This window comes from Rhea americana, unplaced genomic scaffold (assembly GCF_003343005.1).
Source record: "Rhea americana isolate MKP2758 unplaced genomic scaffold, rheAme1 scaffold_19, whole genome shotgun sequence".
In the NCBI taxonomy this organism is placed as follows: domain Eukaryota; kingdom Metazoa; phylum Chordata; class Aves; order Rheiformes; family Rheidae; genus Rhea; species Rhea americana.
In genome coordinates this window covers 1,518,066-1,533,312 of record NW_028186038.1, presented here as the reverse complement: position 1 = coordinate 1,533,312, position 15,247 = coordinate 1,518,066, and the positions used below count along the sequence as shown (strand labels likewise).

Genomic DNA, 15,247 nt, shown 5'->3' with positions numbered 1-15,247 from the left:
TAAACAAATCAACTTGCCACATAAAACAAGCGAAGTATCAAGGGCCAATTTCWTCTCATTTGGAGCTCTATGTGCATGTATCAGAATATCCCTGTAGATTTCCTGGAGCAGTTTGAGCTGTAAATTATAGTCAGTCTTCTAGAAGGCATTTTGGATTGTATTCATTTTGCTGTAGCCATCTTATAGGACCCTGAGGAAAAGCAAATGTTCTCTATATTTTGCCATACTTTATGTTTAGACTGTATATTTTTACGTGGTTGCTTTTTCAGCAACCATGCCAAGTACGTATGTGATACCACGCACATAAATGGTTTTGACCTGGGCCCATACTGAGCCACAGGTGTGCTGTAGTCTCACTACTCATTGCTGATTTTGGCAATGYTGAACAGATCTTAATCTTCTGGAGCTTTACTTAGATGGGCATTGAAGTCCAGCAGCATCTTCTAGGAGAAACTCAGCATTTTGCATAGCTGAGTAGTCAGTTGTTGAGGTCTCAAGGAGTCAGAATCACAGTTACCATTAGAGTCCATATATTCTTCTGGCACCTCTACTTTGAAAATCAAATCTTCCAGACTTGCAGAATACTTATGAGCAGTAGAGAATGTTTATGTCTGGAGAGACAGCAATATTGGTAGAAACTTATCAGAGCCAAAACCAAAAACTCTACAAACCCCCCAAATATTTCTGCTCTTATACTTTCCACTTAAAATATCTCAAAGTACACAATCTAAACTGCTAGAACCATTTGTTAAAGGTATTTATACTATTGTAAATTCCTGTATCTCGTGCTACCAATTGTACACTGAAGTAACTCCCTTGTACTCCAAAGGCAACAGTAATTATAGAGTTTGTTATGCAGGTGCAATGTAAAGTCATTGTATGCATAATTTTATCTCTACCTTTAGATAAAGTTATATTTTGAATGGCCAGTTCAGGAAACATAGTAAGTTACTATATTTGCTTAAGAACATAGATGCTTGAAATAGTAGGGCAACACATACATAGGTTATCAGGCAGGCCTGCCTCTGGTCATCAGTTTAACAATCCTTTGGACAATTTTCAAGTGTGTTTTTTGTTTGTTTTTTAACAACAAAAGAATTCTAGCRTTCCTTTGGAACCTTCCCAGTGTGTCGGGTTCAGGGGCGTTATACTGATACAAAGAATACCACCTTATATTGAAAATAGTTTTCCATTATTATCCTTAGTTTCCATTTATGCCAAAACTTGCCAAAAGACATCTAAACCTTGTCGAGACATCTTTTTATCTCCTGTGTGTATCTTTCATTGGAGTTTGTTTACTTAGTTGACAAAGCCGTGCAATCTATATTTCATAATTCAGATTCTCCCTCTCCATTTGCTTGGCATTGCAAGTGTCAYTGCAGCTAGAGAATCAAAGAATCACTATAGATCAAAGAAGGACAAGTATATTAAAAGTCAAAAAAAAATATGACCATAGTAATCTCTTGCAAAAAGCATTTTTAATGACAGGGAAGATGGTCTTTGTATAATTGGTTTTTTTTCAAGTGAGGGAAAGAAGTCTTGCTGGAATGTGTTTAGTCGCCAATAGTACCCTGAAGGCTACAAATCTGCAATTTGGAACGTGCTCTATCTCTTATATTATTTACCTAGGCAGGGACATGAAAAACATTGTAATGAGATTGTCTTGGTGGAAAACAAAATAATATTAAGGAAACTGCTTTTAACTCAGTGTAAATCATGTATGCTCTTTCACCCTATACCTTAGAGGCTTAATATCATACATATTATTAAATGTATTTGCAATACCCATGTCTAAGTTTCCTTTTCTCTTTTTTTTTAATTCTGGAGTGAGTTTCTTTGGGTGGCTGTCTCTGAAGAAATAATTTTATCTAAAGTAGTGAATTTCTTATTCTTCTGAGCTATGACTCTGCAAGTGCAATTCTTTTTTCATGCATACTGTGCATGAATATAGCAGAGGCAGGGAAAAAGACACTATCTGGCTAGATACGCCGGAAGTATCAAACTATGCTCCAGAAGAAAAAGATGCTTGGACGCTCACTACAGCATTCTCTGTCTATGAGCAGACTTAACCTATTTCTGCTGCAACAAAGTCCATATCTACTTTGTCCTAATTAAATCTAAACAAAACTTTGTGCAGAACGCATTTGYGAGAGTGCGCCTTTTCACTTTGTATGGTATATGTGAAATGAGAAAGGCGGATGCTGTAGAAGGAAGAGACGGGGATTCAGGCGGGGGATTGTACAGAGGGAGGAGAAAGATGAGGAAATGTGCAGCGGTCTCTTCTTGCAGACTGTGCAGCTCTTTCACTAGAAGACCTCGCAGCACTGACCGTGTGGTGCACCTGTGAGTACTCAGAGGCTGAAGGCCTAGGAGATACATGTGTCTGGCTTCGTGGCAACTCAGTCCATTAAAGTTTTCATAGCTTTCACAGTTATCCTTTTTTTCCCTCTCTCTCTCTGACAAGTAGTGTGCAATGGACTGCCTTTCTTAACTCCTTACTTCTCTACTCATGTCTTCCAAGCAGCCCAGAGCCCAACTGCTTGAGAAGTGTAAATAGGAAACTGTGCACGCAAAGGTGGTGATTTCCACCCATTCATTGTGCACAGTTCAGCTCAGTAGTGCTATAAAGTGCAAATATGCCACTACTTAAAAGTTACCATAATATTACATATTAAGCAGGCAGCAATAAATATTAACCAAATGATAGACAGTAGCTGACAAAGTGACAGGATGCTTTGTAATGACAGGAGATTTAAAATGTTGAATGAATGTCATAATATATTCAGCTGAGCAGTAATATACATATCAAAGATGACTTGGAATAGGAAAACTTATTRAAATTGGAAAACATGGCAATGAATGTTTAAAGCTAGACACACTTGTGAAGAATTGTTAATGCAAGGAAGTTCATTTCAATGAAATGTATGAATATATTCATATTAAAGTATCGTCTGATGAAAAACAATGCAAATAGGACTTTAGCATCTGCATATTTAGTACTTCTCTTTGTAAAGGATTTGAGATTTTAATAGATATTTAATAGTTTTTAACTTGGAAAAATAATATGAATCTTAAGAAATTTGAGTGCCATGCAGAAAAAAATGATATATTACTTAAAATAGAGTTTTGACTAACTACGGAGATGATGACATGCGGTATACTTATTTCAGATTGGTCTTCTCAATCATAGCTGAAGTTTGTGTTTACGCAAATAAATTAATAACTTCCTTGCAAAGCACTCTGTGGACACATCAACTGACCACTTCTAGCATATATTATGTTTTTGATGTGAATCTCCTGATCACTTCTGCTTTTTACACCTTGGTTTGCTTTGCATAGCAGTCTTGCAGCATGCTAGCTGGATTCCTTTCGGATGAAATTAAATCAAAAGTTGAAGGTACTYTTACCACTACAGGTTATTCAGTTCAGGGGCCAGACAAGAGCTAGCTGGAGATGCACCAGTATGGTCACGGATCTTCAGTACCAACTAACTGTTTTGCTTTTCAGAGCTGTTGTTATTGTGCCACCCTAGTTGCTAGTGAGGAATGGCTTGCGTTGATCGACATCGTACTCTGTGCATAGTTGTAGTCCCACTAAATTATAGTATCAGGATTCCACATCTGTGGAATACAGSTGGAAATGATCTATGAAGAAATATTTAAATATCTGTGGAAAAACTAGTATTTATCTGTCATTGCTATCACTATAGTCTATACATAATGCTGAGAATCTCATTTTCACAATGAGCAAAAGATTGTGAACAAAACTGAACAAAAAATCTCTGCCCTAAAGCACTTTCAGAAATCTCTACAATTGCAGCATTTTTTCTTGATAATAACCGAGAAACTATGCCATCCTGTTGTCATCATAGTTTTGTTGGTATAGTTATATTGATTAGGAATATTAAGATATACAGATTTGTCAACATAAAACTAAAACTAAACTAAGCTGAAGAAGCACCATTTGGGTATTTGTAGTAATTTGTGTAATTTGCAATCTAAATTACAGTATTATATAATTACATTGGCAAGTTACTCTCATGCCATTTCGGCAAGTTATTGTTTGTCCTTACAAAATAATTTTCTGTATGAAGACCTCTGATCTGATCTGTTTTGTGCCAGTTACTGCGCTCCCTCCGTCGCCCTCTGTTACAGAGCAGTTCGTGGTGTGATCAGATACGCCCAGATACCAGAAGTGAGCTCGTGTTCGTTYCAGGGTATGCGCCTTGACGGGTATTTAAAGTTTGAGGTATTACTGAGCTTGGTTTCATTGCGAAACTGTTGTGGTCATCTTTAAACCTMGTGGTCCAAAACTCTCCACTATCTCCTGTCCTCCTCGGGGAGGGTGATAAATTCCTCATTACACAAAGTGCTTTTTTCATCCTCAATTCTATATACTCAGAGCTTTTAGATGCCACGTAACGTTTGTAATATGTGGGTGGTAAAGTACTTTTACCTGAGCAATGGTTATTTGGGAGAAAGTGTTCCCTGGTAGATAAGGCAAGCGTAAAGGCGCTGCCGGGGCTTGCTAGGCGGCGGGGCCGCTGCAGCCCTCTCGCGGGTGCCGGGCCTTCGGCAGGCGCCGGAGCGGTGCGGAGGATACYGCTCGCTTAGGTCCTCCCTTCTGCCCCTGCTCGGGGCGGTGTGATGCACCGGCGTGGAGCTGCGCRGAAGCCAGGGGGGCTGCGCGTGGTGGCGTGGGGCCGGCTCGCGGGCCCGAGGCCGGGAGCTTCTCTGTCCCTTTTGCGTGAGAGAGCCACTAGCTGTTTTCTTCATAGACTTTAGCTGTCCCAACTCTCAGAAATGTTGTTATTGGCATATGTGTTATTTTTTATAAAGTGCATTAAAGATATTCCATTCTCTATCCTCATTTATTTGAAAAAAACCCTAGTAGCTCAATTTTTGACCGTGATATAAACATTTCATTCATTCATTTAAAAAATGTGATAAGTGAGAGAAATGTGGGTTGGAAACGTAGCCAGCAKCCTGGAAAGCACATGAGAGCCGTTGGGAAACAGCACAGCGGATATCTGCAATTCGGCTGAATGGGTGAAGTTTGTTCCAGACCATTGGGGTCGAGTGTTTGCAACCAACAGTTATGTGAGTAACACATATTTGACTGTAGAGTGCACAACGTTTTCCACGTACTGTATTCAGATGCTGATACGTTTCTTTTTTTCTTTAAAAAATAGAAGCAATCAAAACTGAGGGATATGAAATGTAATACCAAAGTAACAACTAATCTTAATTCAAAATGTTCAAAATTGGTTAATTCAGGTTTGCACTCAAAAAACACACTGAAGGGCCTAGAAGGAAACAGCTCTCAGAGAGTTATCTGTGTTCAGTACCATGGAAATTCAGGCTATTTTTTGAAGTCTTTGCAGTTGAAATTAGGTTGCCAATTTGAAAATATTGTCCTTAGTTTTTTCAGTCCCAACCGATCACAATGACATTCTTTCATGCTTTGTAAAATTTCTATGATAGTAAAAGCAACAGCTTTTACCAGYAGGATTTATCTGTGTGGGTGAAACAACTGGAACCTAAAAAGTGGATTTTATTGCTCCTAAAAATAGTGATTGATATCATTGTGTATGTGCAGCAGAGACATATGCTAACATCGCAGTGGGATATTACTCTAATAATCCGAGTCCAAGTCTCAGTCATCACTGCAGCAGTAAGTAATAGTCTAAAAGATTTCCTACAGTCATTATAGGGGGAAAAAAGAGAGAGAGAGAGAGAGAGAATACACACCTGCTCTTTTCCCCCCCTTGGATCAGGCTGTTAAAGCTCATGAACATGTAATTAAATATGAATCTTAATAGTCGTTTAAAAGTTTATAGGATTAAAATCCCACCTAAGCCATGTATGCACTGTGAGCACATACCCTACTGCTTAGCATGTGCCATTATTAGCACACATATAACGGAAGCATATTTTTATAAAATTTGAAAAAGTATCAGTTGCTTGTAAAATACTCCATATAGATCAGTAATTCTTACTCCTGAAAGTGTATGGTTTAAAACAGTGCACAAGAGTGAAGTATTTCTCGTCACAAAACAAGAACTGATTTTTAACTGGAAACGCTCGGCAATGTTTTAAAATAAGCTGAGTTGGTTTTAGTGCTGGTGCCATACTCCAGTCCTTCCAGAATTACATAGAAGTTTTCCATTCTGCCAGATAAGRGGAAGGCATTTCCTCCAAATTTGTAGCTACTCAGGTGTAGGCTTATCCTAAAAGTACTTTCAGAGTTCCTCATTGCTTGTCCTTCATTTTTTTTCCCCTCAAATACTTCACAGCCTTTGTTGCCTGAAAAAAAGAAGGGGAAAGAGGATCTGAAAATCAGGCAATACTGAGTGCTCTTTGGAGGTTTGTTACCATCCTCTGTGGTTGAAAGGAGTCATATTGCTGGTACCAGCTAGGGGCAGCATGGTTGTAAGCCAGGGAAAGGAAAATTGTTTTGTGCAGGTGACCAATAAATTATGGCACTGGGGATCCCTGGTCTCAGCAGTCTGGTATGAAACTATTCTCCTACAGCTGTCTGCCCCCTCCCAGCCCCGTAAACGTGTGCTGCGTTCAGTATTTTTCYGCAGAAGTGAGTGGGGGTATGCCTGTGGCTATGTAACTAACTGCCTTCCTAGGAGGCAGGGAGACCTCGGGGCTATGTACTCCGTTTGCGTCCTCTCCAAAATTACTACCAAGGGACAAAGAAATGGATCACCTCTCCTGCGTGGAAATATGAAGTTGTTTAACAGTAATATTGATTTCCTTTGATAAGAGATGCTGTAGTTAAACAGCAGAGAGTAAAGAGCTTAAAGGTTAAGTTAGTTTAGCTGAATAAGACACATCTCTTGCATGTCTGGAATTGAATTAGCTCAGCGTTGTCTGTTGTGGATCCAGCTGCATCAGGAAAGAAAATCTGAAGCCTTCAGAGACAGCACACTGAACCCGGCATGTACTGATTTTGCCCCTTTTGACTCAGGTGGTTACGGTGAAGCACTAACCGGCGGCGCTAAGTGTTAGTGGAAATAAGGGACTTACAGAAGCGCATGATGGATATTGAAGTTGTCTGGTAAACTTGTTGTCTTGCTTCAGGCCACGTGACGGCCTCATGACGAGAGCAGCCGGGGTGGAGAAAGGGGCTAGCTCTGCCTTGCTACCACCGGGCCGTTCTCGTCGGGGTGGGAGATGGTCCCTCATCCCTGCGGGGGCAGGCGGCAGCCAGTAACCTCTTCCCTTCCATCCCTTTCCCACAGGCTCCAGATACCGCTCGTCCTAGCTCCCCTGCCCCTCTCCCCCTTCCCAGGTCCTTGACAGTGCCTTGCCRACACGTTGTCACCCCGTTCAGAAGCCACAAGCTGAAGGGGAGGGAGAGAAGCAGCTGCTGCGGCGGGAGGACCTCCCTCCCCGCGCCTGTGCTGCTCCGAGGCTGTGCRCTATCCAGTCCTCCCTACCGGAGGAAGGAATCTTACACCCGGGGAAAGAAGCGACAAGTTTGAAATGAGTTTATTTGAAACCATAGTTTGTGGAAGGAATTATTATAATGTGACGTAATATAACTGTATGAAAGCTTTGCTATATACAAGCAAAAGGAAGAGACTCAAATATTAAAATGTCAGGATCAAGTGTCTAGAAGTCTTAAAATTAGACTTTTAGAACAGTGTAGTCTGCACTTGACTGTAGGCACCGAGGTTAGCGCAGTTTAGGATGCTTTTCTTTGCAGGGCCACTACGCAGCGATAAAGGAGAGAGACAGACAGACAGACTCCCRCAGAGGGTGGCTGAGCCCGCCGAAGCCTGCGCTCCGCGTGCGCCCGCTGCAGAGCTCTACACGCGTTGCGTGCGTAAGGGTAGCTGGTGTGACTGTCCCCCGAGACGTGCATTACAGGCCTGTTATGATACCTGCCAAATTCTATGTTGTTCTAAGAAATAAGAAAAAAATGGTTCTCTGCGGGAAGAGTCCTTTGGCCACCAGGCACACAAGCTGTGTGAATGCACTCATAGCTCGCTTATTAAAAGTGTGCTTTATTGTCGTGCCTTCATAAGCACCGCTTCAGCAAATGTAATTATGAATGCGGCTCTACTTGAATTCTGACTTTTTTCCTGTCTCATTCCACAATGAGAACTTAATTTTCAAGGAACAGGTTACTAAATACTTGCATTTTTGAGCAATTTTTTACTATTTTCAAATAAAATGTGAAGCTGTTTATTTCAAACATTTCATTTGTATGGAATTTGTCCAAACATTTTAATATGGGCTGATACAGAAATAGGCTAGAAAGGAACAGATAAAAAGTGTGAAATCTAAGAAYACTGTTGTCTAATGCTGTGACTCAAAGTGCAGATTTTCTTTCAGGTTTCCTCTCTATTCTAGTTTGCTCTTGATTAACAAAATAGTTTGACATTACTAGATTTTCTTTCTCCTTCTCTCTCTACCCCCTTCAAGTGTTAAATTTCTTCCTTCCTCACCTTCTCTTTGAAAGCAAAGTGAAGAGGCAGTTTGTGCTCAAGTCTGTTCTGGGCCTTTGGACCTGCACTTTAAATAAACCAAACTTGGTGAGGAATGGATGAAAGATGGAGCAGAAATTATTAATAAGGTTCTTATTGACTCAGTGTGGCTTCAATATAGCAGGAACCACAGCAGTTTATTATGTTTTATATATGGAGAAGGATGCAAGGCTCGCTCTCTGCTATCACTGTCAAATGATGGTGATGATATTGCTGTAAAGGAAAAGTTTTGAATCAAAAGATTTACATTACTTGACGTAAAAAAAAGTTTTACCCTTTAAATATGAAACATTCTCCATAAATATTAAACATATATAGGATTAAACATAGGCTCTCTTCCGATTGTTAAAGTGATAATAGAGTTCAGTAACCACCCTTACACTATCACTGATAGTTGCTTCCATATTACCAGTGACACAAATGACAGTAGAAGCCAGCTGGTGGCTTAGCAATGCTTTTTGTAATATAAAMTTTATTAACTCACAGTAGAACTTACTTAAAAGACAAGATCATTTTCATTACTTTGTCAGCAACTTTCTTATTTCCCACTGCAGCCATGGAAGCTGTTTTGCTGGAGGTTTTTCTCCCTCACAACTAAGTCTTGGTGCATGCAACGAAACATTTTGGTTGCATATTGCAATGTTTAAAGGACTTTGTTCTGACTGGGTTTCTGCCCCTTTTGTCTTCTGCGAATGCTCAGTTGCTGAGACTGGCTGGCGGTAACATTCACTCAAAATGAATTTGAAAGACGTACGCACRTGTCACCACGGAAAGTGAATTTTAAACCCAAGCAGAAGCCCTGCTGCTGGGCTGCTGGTGTGCTGTATCCAGTTCGGGCATGGAAGCAGTGCTCTGTGAATTATCCAGCTAGTTACAGAGTAACTGCGGTGCTTAATGTTTGGCAAAAACATGTTTGTATTGATCCAGTGATAAGTTTTTCTATTAAGTTCTTAATGGTTTTACTGATTTTCTAAAAGTCTGTTTTATATTCATTTACTGCTTGTGGCAGATAACATTTTGTATTGGGTTTACCCATTATATGGTGCATGAGAAGCTAGTTCTCATTTTCCATTTTGCAAGATATTTGTCGATATATTATTATGTCTCTGGAAAATACTGCTGCAGTGGGCCAAAAGTTTTATCTTTTTATGGCCCTTTAGATGACAGYCACAAGTCCTATGGCAATCACCACAAGCCTAGGCATCGTAGAAATRTCTGTAGTAGATAGACAGGGAGACTGTAAATGTATTGGAATAGTCACTGTTTGGTAAACTGAACCAGTGTACTTGGTAGAAGTTTATCATACAATTACAAATGTAGAGAGGTTGTTTGAAACTTTTAACTGAATATATTGCTCTGTGCATTTCCTTTAGTTCRTAATTTCCATAAATGCAGGCACATAGAGAATACCCCAAATTATCAAGTCTAGTAATGTTTTCTAGAGCATCTTGTTCCTACTGACCTTTGTAGCTTCTGACTGTACTCTGCATCAGAGCTCGTTAGTGAAAACTTTCTCCTGGGTTAAAGCCCTTTTTGTTTCATCCCAGCTGAGCAAAATGATAGGAGAAGCTCCCAAATCGTTCTCTTTCTCTCTTCTTTGGAGAAGCAATATCCTGCACTGCGYGGCCTGTGTGCCGTACCAGAGCAGTCGGTTAAAAAAAAGAATTAAACAGCAAATGTGTCCACCTTTCATGAAATGTCRCCTTTAAGCCTGGTCATCTGGCACAAGCTTTCTCACAGGCTTCAGAGTTCCCTGGGGGCTGCAAAAGGGACTTGCACAAAACGGCTTTCGGTCAGGCAGACCTTAGGTTTGAGAGTTACTCCCCGCTCCCCCGGAAGAGGAATGAATCGTTTAGCAACCAGTAATTGTGTCAACACTTTTTGTCTTTCAGGTCCTCTTCTGAGCTAGAGATACAATAAATATAAGTTTCAGAACGCATAAAATCCGAGTCGTGCCAATTTCTGAGAATAAAATGAAATAGGCTTTTTTGTCCTTCAGTGTTTGGTTTTTTTGATTAATTTTTTTTGGGGAAATTCATGCAGTACAATTTTGATGTTACTCTCTGTTAAAGATTTTCCCTCCTTTCCTTTTATTGGCCCCATTTCTCCCACACACAAATCCGCAAAGCCACAGATGCTCCATTACAATGATGTCAGTCTTGCTACATGCTCCAGCTGTTTGTAGGTACATTTATAAAGTTCAGCCTTTTACACTGTGCCATAAATGTATATTTCATGTATAAACATAAAGCTAACATATTGCAGATCACTCTAAGTGTAATTTTAATGGAGGTTCAGTAAGTTTAAAAAATACTGAAAAGTGTTTAATCTTTCCGTTGGCAACGTTTTTACAGCGGGTTTTCCAATTATTTTTTTTTTGTAAGCTAGGTTCAAATATTTCCCACCCCCTCCAGTATTTCATCTTCTGTGATTTTTGGAAAAAGCGGGGAGTTATTTTAGTAAGACAATATGTATTTTAAGTAAAGATGTCTGAGGGAAAATATTTTTCTCTCCACATCTTATTGGTGCTCAAACCCTCAGTTAACGTTCTGTACATTTCCATGTGGTACACTGGTAAAAACACCTCATTCCTGGAAGTGTCAGATTTCAATGATATTCTCCATTGCAGATATTTTGTCGATATTTATAAATTCTTAAATAAAGTCTTTAAAAATTATCAAGGATTGTGTCTGCGCCATAAAGCCTTTGTCTCTGTTGTGTCTAGAATTTCAAAGAATGGGCTGAACAGTGTCTATTTAGCTCTAGCTCCACCCGCTTTTTCCCTCTGGCATGTGCTTAAGGGTCTCCTTCACCGAAATTGTGAGGTTTCCTTGGATTGGGCCTGCGGGCTCATTCCCTGGGCTCCCGTGGGTGCTGTCCTCCTTATGAGCAATGTCCTTATCCCTCTGTCTTCTGAGTTGCCTACTTCATCTTAATTTAAATGTAGTGCAGARTTATCACCGTATTAGTACCATATAATTGTCATTAGTCTAAAATAAATCTACTCACTTAGGAAGATTTTAAGGCTTAATCTCTGTTTTGTCGGCTTAGTAATATAATGACCCTCAAGAGGCCAGATGAAAGTGGAGATCTTTTCCAGTGGTTCATGTTGTTTCATGCAAGATCCAGGGAGAATAAAGTCCTTAATGTGATTTAGAGGCAAAAGTTGGGGACCATGAGTTAGCAGTATCTGGCTGCAAAAGAACCTTCGTTATTTTTCAGATCTGTTTCATGTTTACTTAAAAATTCCAGAGCATAATTACATAGCTAGAAGTTCATTACGGAGCAAAGATTCGGTGCTGAAATAAAAAAAAAATACATATTCCTTGAGTCCCAGTTCCAGGTGACAGGCTTTGGCGTCTCAGCAGTCTGTTGCTATACCTGTGTACTTCTCAGCATCATGTACATCTCAAAATGGGCACCAATATTTTATGAACTGAGGCAGCATTGCCCACGACTCTCTACTTCTGCAAGGTGTAGATGTATGGTTTGACATACAGAGTCAATGGGGTTTGTGAATATAGCACAAGTGTTGCTGACATGTTTGAACAAGCATAACAAAAGCTCTTGCTGAGAAATGCAGTAGATATCACGGTTTATTGTTCTCTCTTTGATTTGCAGGTCTTTTGTTATCCAGCAAATCCCAAGCAGCAATCTCTTCATGGTGGTAGTAGACAATGAATGCTTCTGTGATTCTGTTCCACCAATTACCATGGCACCTATAGAGATAAGGTATATCCTTTTACTGGCAAAATTGCCAGAAAACAAGAGACTAAAGATGTGAATATTGAATGCATAGAAATTTACCTCACATGACTCAAGAGCTCAAAGGGTACCTCATCAGCCATCATAGATGGCTTTGCTGTTTGAAACTGAGCCAGCTGAGAGTGCATTCTTACTTATTTACAAGGAGACCTCACATTTTCAGGCATTTAGAACAGCCAATACAAATGAAGTAAAAACAGTTTTATACATATTTAAGTACCACAATGTCACTCTGCCAATCTTTAGATAGCTAAAATCTTTGAAAGAAGGCCCTAAGTATGTAAATTCATTCTGAAAATGGAGGTCCTAACACTGGAACTTCCTACAGTATAAACATMTTTATATTTTAGGGCTGGACTGGAGCATTAAAATGTTTCAGAATCCTGCTTTCAAAAAATGTAAAAACATTGTGTGTGGCAGAGTATATATAGCACCTGACTTTTTGTTGCAGCACTTTTTATTCTGTGCTGCACAGTAATTCCAGATTTATTTCCTTGCATAAATTGGAATGTATCAAAAGTAGCCTGGAGTGTGTTTTTATTGCAGACTTGTTATTGAAAGGCCAGGTTAGCAGCGTAAGTGCAAATGAGATGGTCTAAAGTAAAGATCACTGGGAAGTAAGCACTAGAATTACCTTCCTTTTCTCGTGTTGACAACACACAGCACCTTGGGCTTTTGAAGGAGTGGGAAAAGGAAGGTGCTGAAAGATGTGCTATATCTTCATTTCAAAGCACTTAGATGAACTCAAGATGTTTAAATGTAATGTTCAGGAGATCTCTCCTTAACTACCTTGTACATAATGAATCCCTTAAATGTGAACGTTTAAAATCTCAGAAGATTAGAAGACGTCCAGAATCTTGTCATGGATTTCACCCTGAAGTAAGTTTCTATCTGCTGTNTTTTTTTTTTTTTTTTTTTTTTGATTTTTTTTCTTTTGGATGCTAGTAGCTGAATTATTAAAAAAAAAATTAGGAAATTTCACCTTCTAACTTGGAACACAGTAAGCGGAGCAAGGAACCTTGTAATCGCTGCAAATCTTTTCTAGAACTCCTGTAGGCAATGTCTTATCTTGCTGCTTTTATAGGCATTTTTGTGTCATACAAGAGAGTGTGGTAGGATGTGAACACAGACCGGCAGCCAGGAGCRTTGGAGAGCTTGCTTTGGCACTGGCCACAAGATTCCTCATTAGAGATGGTCAGGAACCTTGTGCTGGAATGCTTTTTTACACTGGAAAAGATCCATTTGTCAAAATTGAAATGAGAGAGAGGAGAAGGAGACTCCACAGAACAAAGCCTATAGGATGAGGCCAGTGTAACACACCAAGGAATTAGGAAACTAGTATTTATTTCCTTGCTGCAGACAAGAGAGATGTCCATAGGATATGGGACAAACTTAGCTCCTGAAGCAGTTACTAGCTTCAGTATCTTGACTGTCATACTACGGCCGTTATGTTTACACATAGTTTTGCTTGGGAGGGATCACCACCCAGGGCATGTTAAATATTCTGTGTTCTACATAGTACTCTTATTTGTATAGTGCCAAGGAGATCTGGTAGAGACCAAGACATGATTAGAGTAGCTTGTATGGCCTGTGTTCTTAAAGACAAAATTTTACTCCAGAATAACTTCATTCAGTGCCTTTGGTGTTGAAACACAGTGGAGAATGAGACCTAAAATATGAGGAGGGAGGAGMTGGTGTAATGCTGATTGATCCTGTTCACTTTCAGATTACAATCTAAATTTGTGCAAATGAAGWTGTGTTCCTGTATTATTTCCTGTCTTTATTTTATGTTTTCTGTAGCTTATATGAATTTCTCYTGCCTGTGTACTTTGATAAACTTCTGTATATCGTAATTGAGAGTAATAGTTTGTCTTTATTTTGCTTTGTTTTTGTCTTTAGGAAAATGCAAGAGAATGCGGTGGTGTCCTAGGCCTTAGTGCTAAACCTCCTCTTGTTCTGCTTCCTCTGTTTTTGACAATTTTCTCAAGGTGACGTTGACTGATGTGTACAATTGGCATGCTAATACATGGAAAAACTGTGAACTGGGAAATGGTGCAACATTAAGGACATGAAATATAGTCAGAGCATCAGCATTTCATGATTTTAAACTGTTGGTGATGTAAATTCTTAAAGATATGTTGAAAAAAAGATTTATCTTTTTACTTTGCAAGCCATGCAGATGTGAATTTGGCATTTGGTAGTCATGATTCATAAGAAAAGGACTTGGTAGGTAGACAGAGGTGACCATTGCTTTGTCCCATTGAAAATAATTTAAAACTGTGTACTTTTTTTCAATAAAGTATATTAAAATCACAGCTTCAGAGCGTATTCTAAGTATGGTAGTGTATTTGTTCCATTAATTAATAATGGGAAAGGAATAAAATAAGTGAAAGTTGTTTGTTTATGGTATTAGCCTCTTTCTAAAAGATTCAGAGGATAAAATAAAGAGCTAGCTTTTATAATAAGGAAGAGTAGCTTTTATTAACAATTAAACAAGGAAACACATGCACTTGTATGAAGCAGAATAGGTAATATGCATTGCTAATTTGTAGTGAAGTTTTTCTTTCTGGAAATAGCCATAAAGCGTTGGAACCACATTCAGAAAGTGAGTCAAAGCCTTTTCCCTAACTTGGGCCAACCTTAGATCGAATTGGTTGATTTGGTTGTAGATGGTAAATTAAATACTACTTTTCATCTTCTGCAATTTATGAGAAGATCCATAAAATAACCAATATAAAGGGATCATGGTGTTCTGCTCTACAGACTGTGTGTCAGCAAGGGCAAGTTCCTGATGAGGAAACAGGTGAGCAGAGAAAGCTTGACTTACAGCACCGCTGAGCTGCCAGAACTCATCACGGTTTTCACTGAGGGTGACCCTCCACGGTCAAGGATTAATACCGATACTCCTGAATGCTAGTCCCTACATTCCCCTGTGAAAGGAGAAGAAGATGATGAAGAAAATATTTTGGATTTTTTTTA

At 39.3% G+C, this 15,247-nt stretch overlaps 1 protein-coding gene across 1 annotated transcript in view; it reads left to right on the top strand.

Annotated features, from left to right (window-relative positions):
- Positions 1–14,583, top strand: part of CACNA2D3 (calcium voltage-gated channel auxiliary subunit alpha2delta 3) — a 452,513-nt gene extending 437,930 nt beyond the window's left edge. The window contains exons 36-38 of the mRNA XM_085302579.1: positions 12,125–12,237; positions 13,065–13,147; positions 14,168–14,583. Of these exons, the coding sequence (XP_085158705.1) occupies positions 12,125–12,237; positions 13,065–13,147; positions 14,168–14,260 (289 nt within the window). The 3' untranslated portion in view covers positions 14,261–14,583. The remainder of the gene's footprint in view (positions 1–12,124; positions 12,238–13,064; positions 13,148–14,167) is intronic.
- Positions 14,584–15,247: the final 664 nt, after the last annotated feature.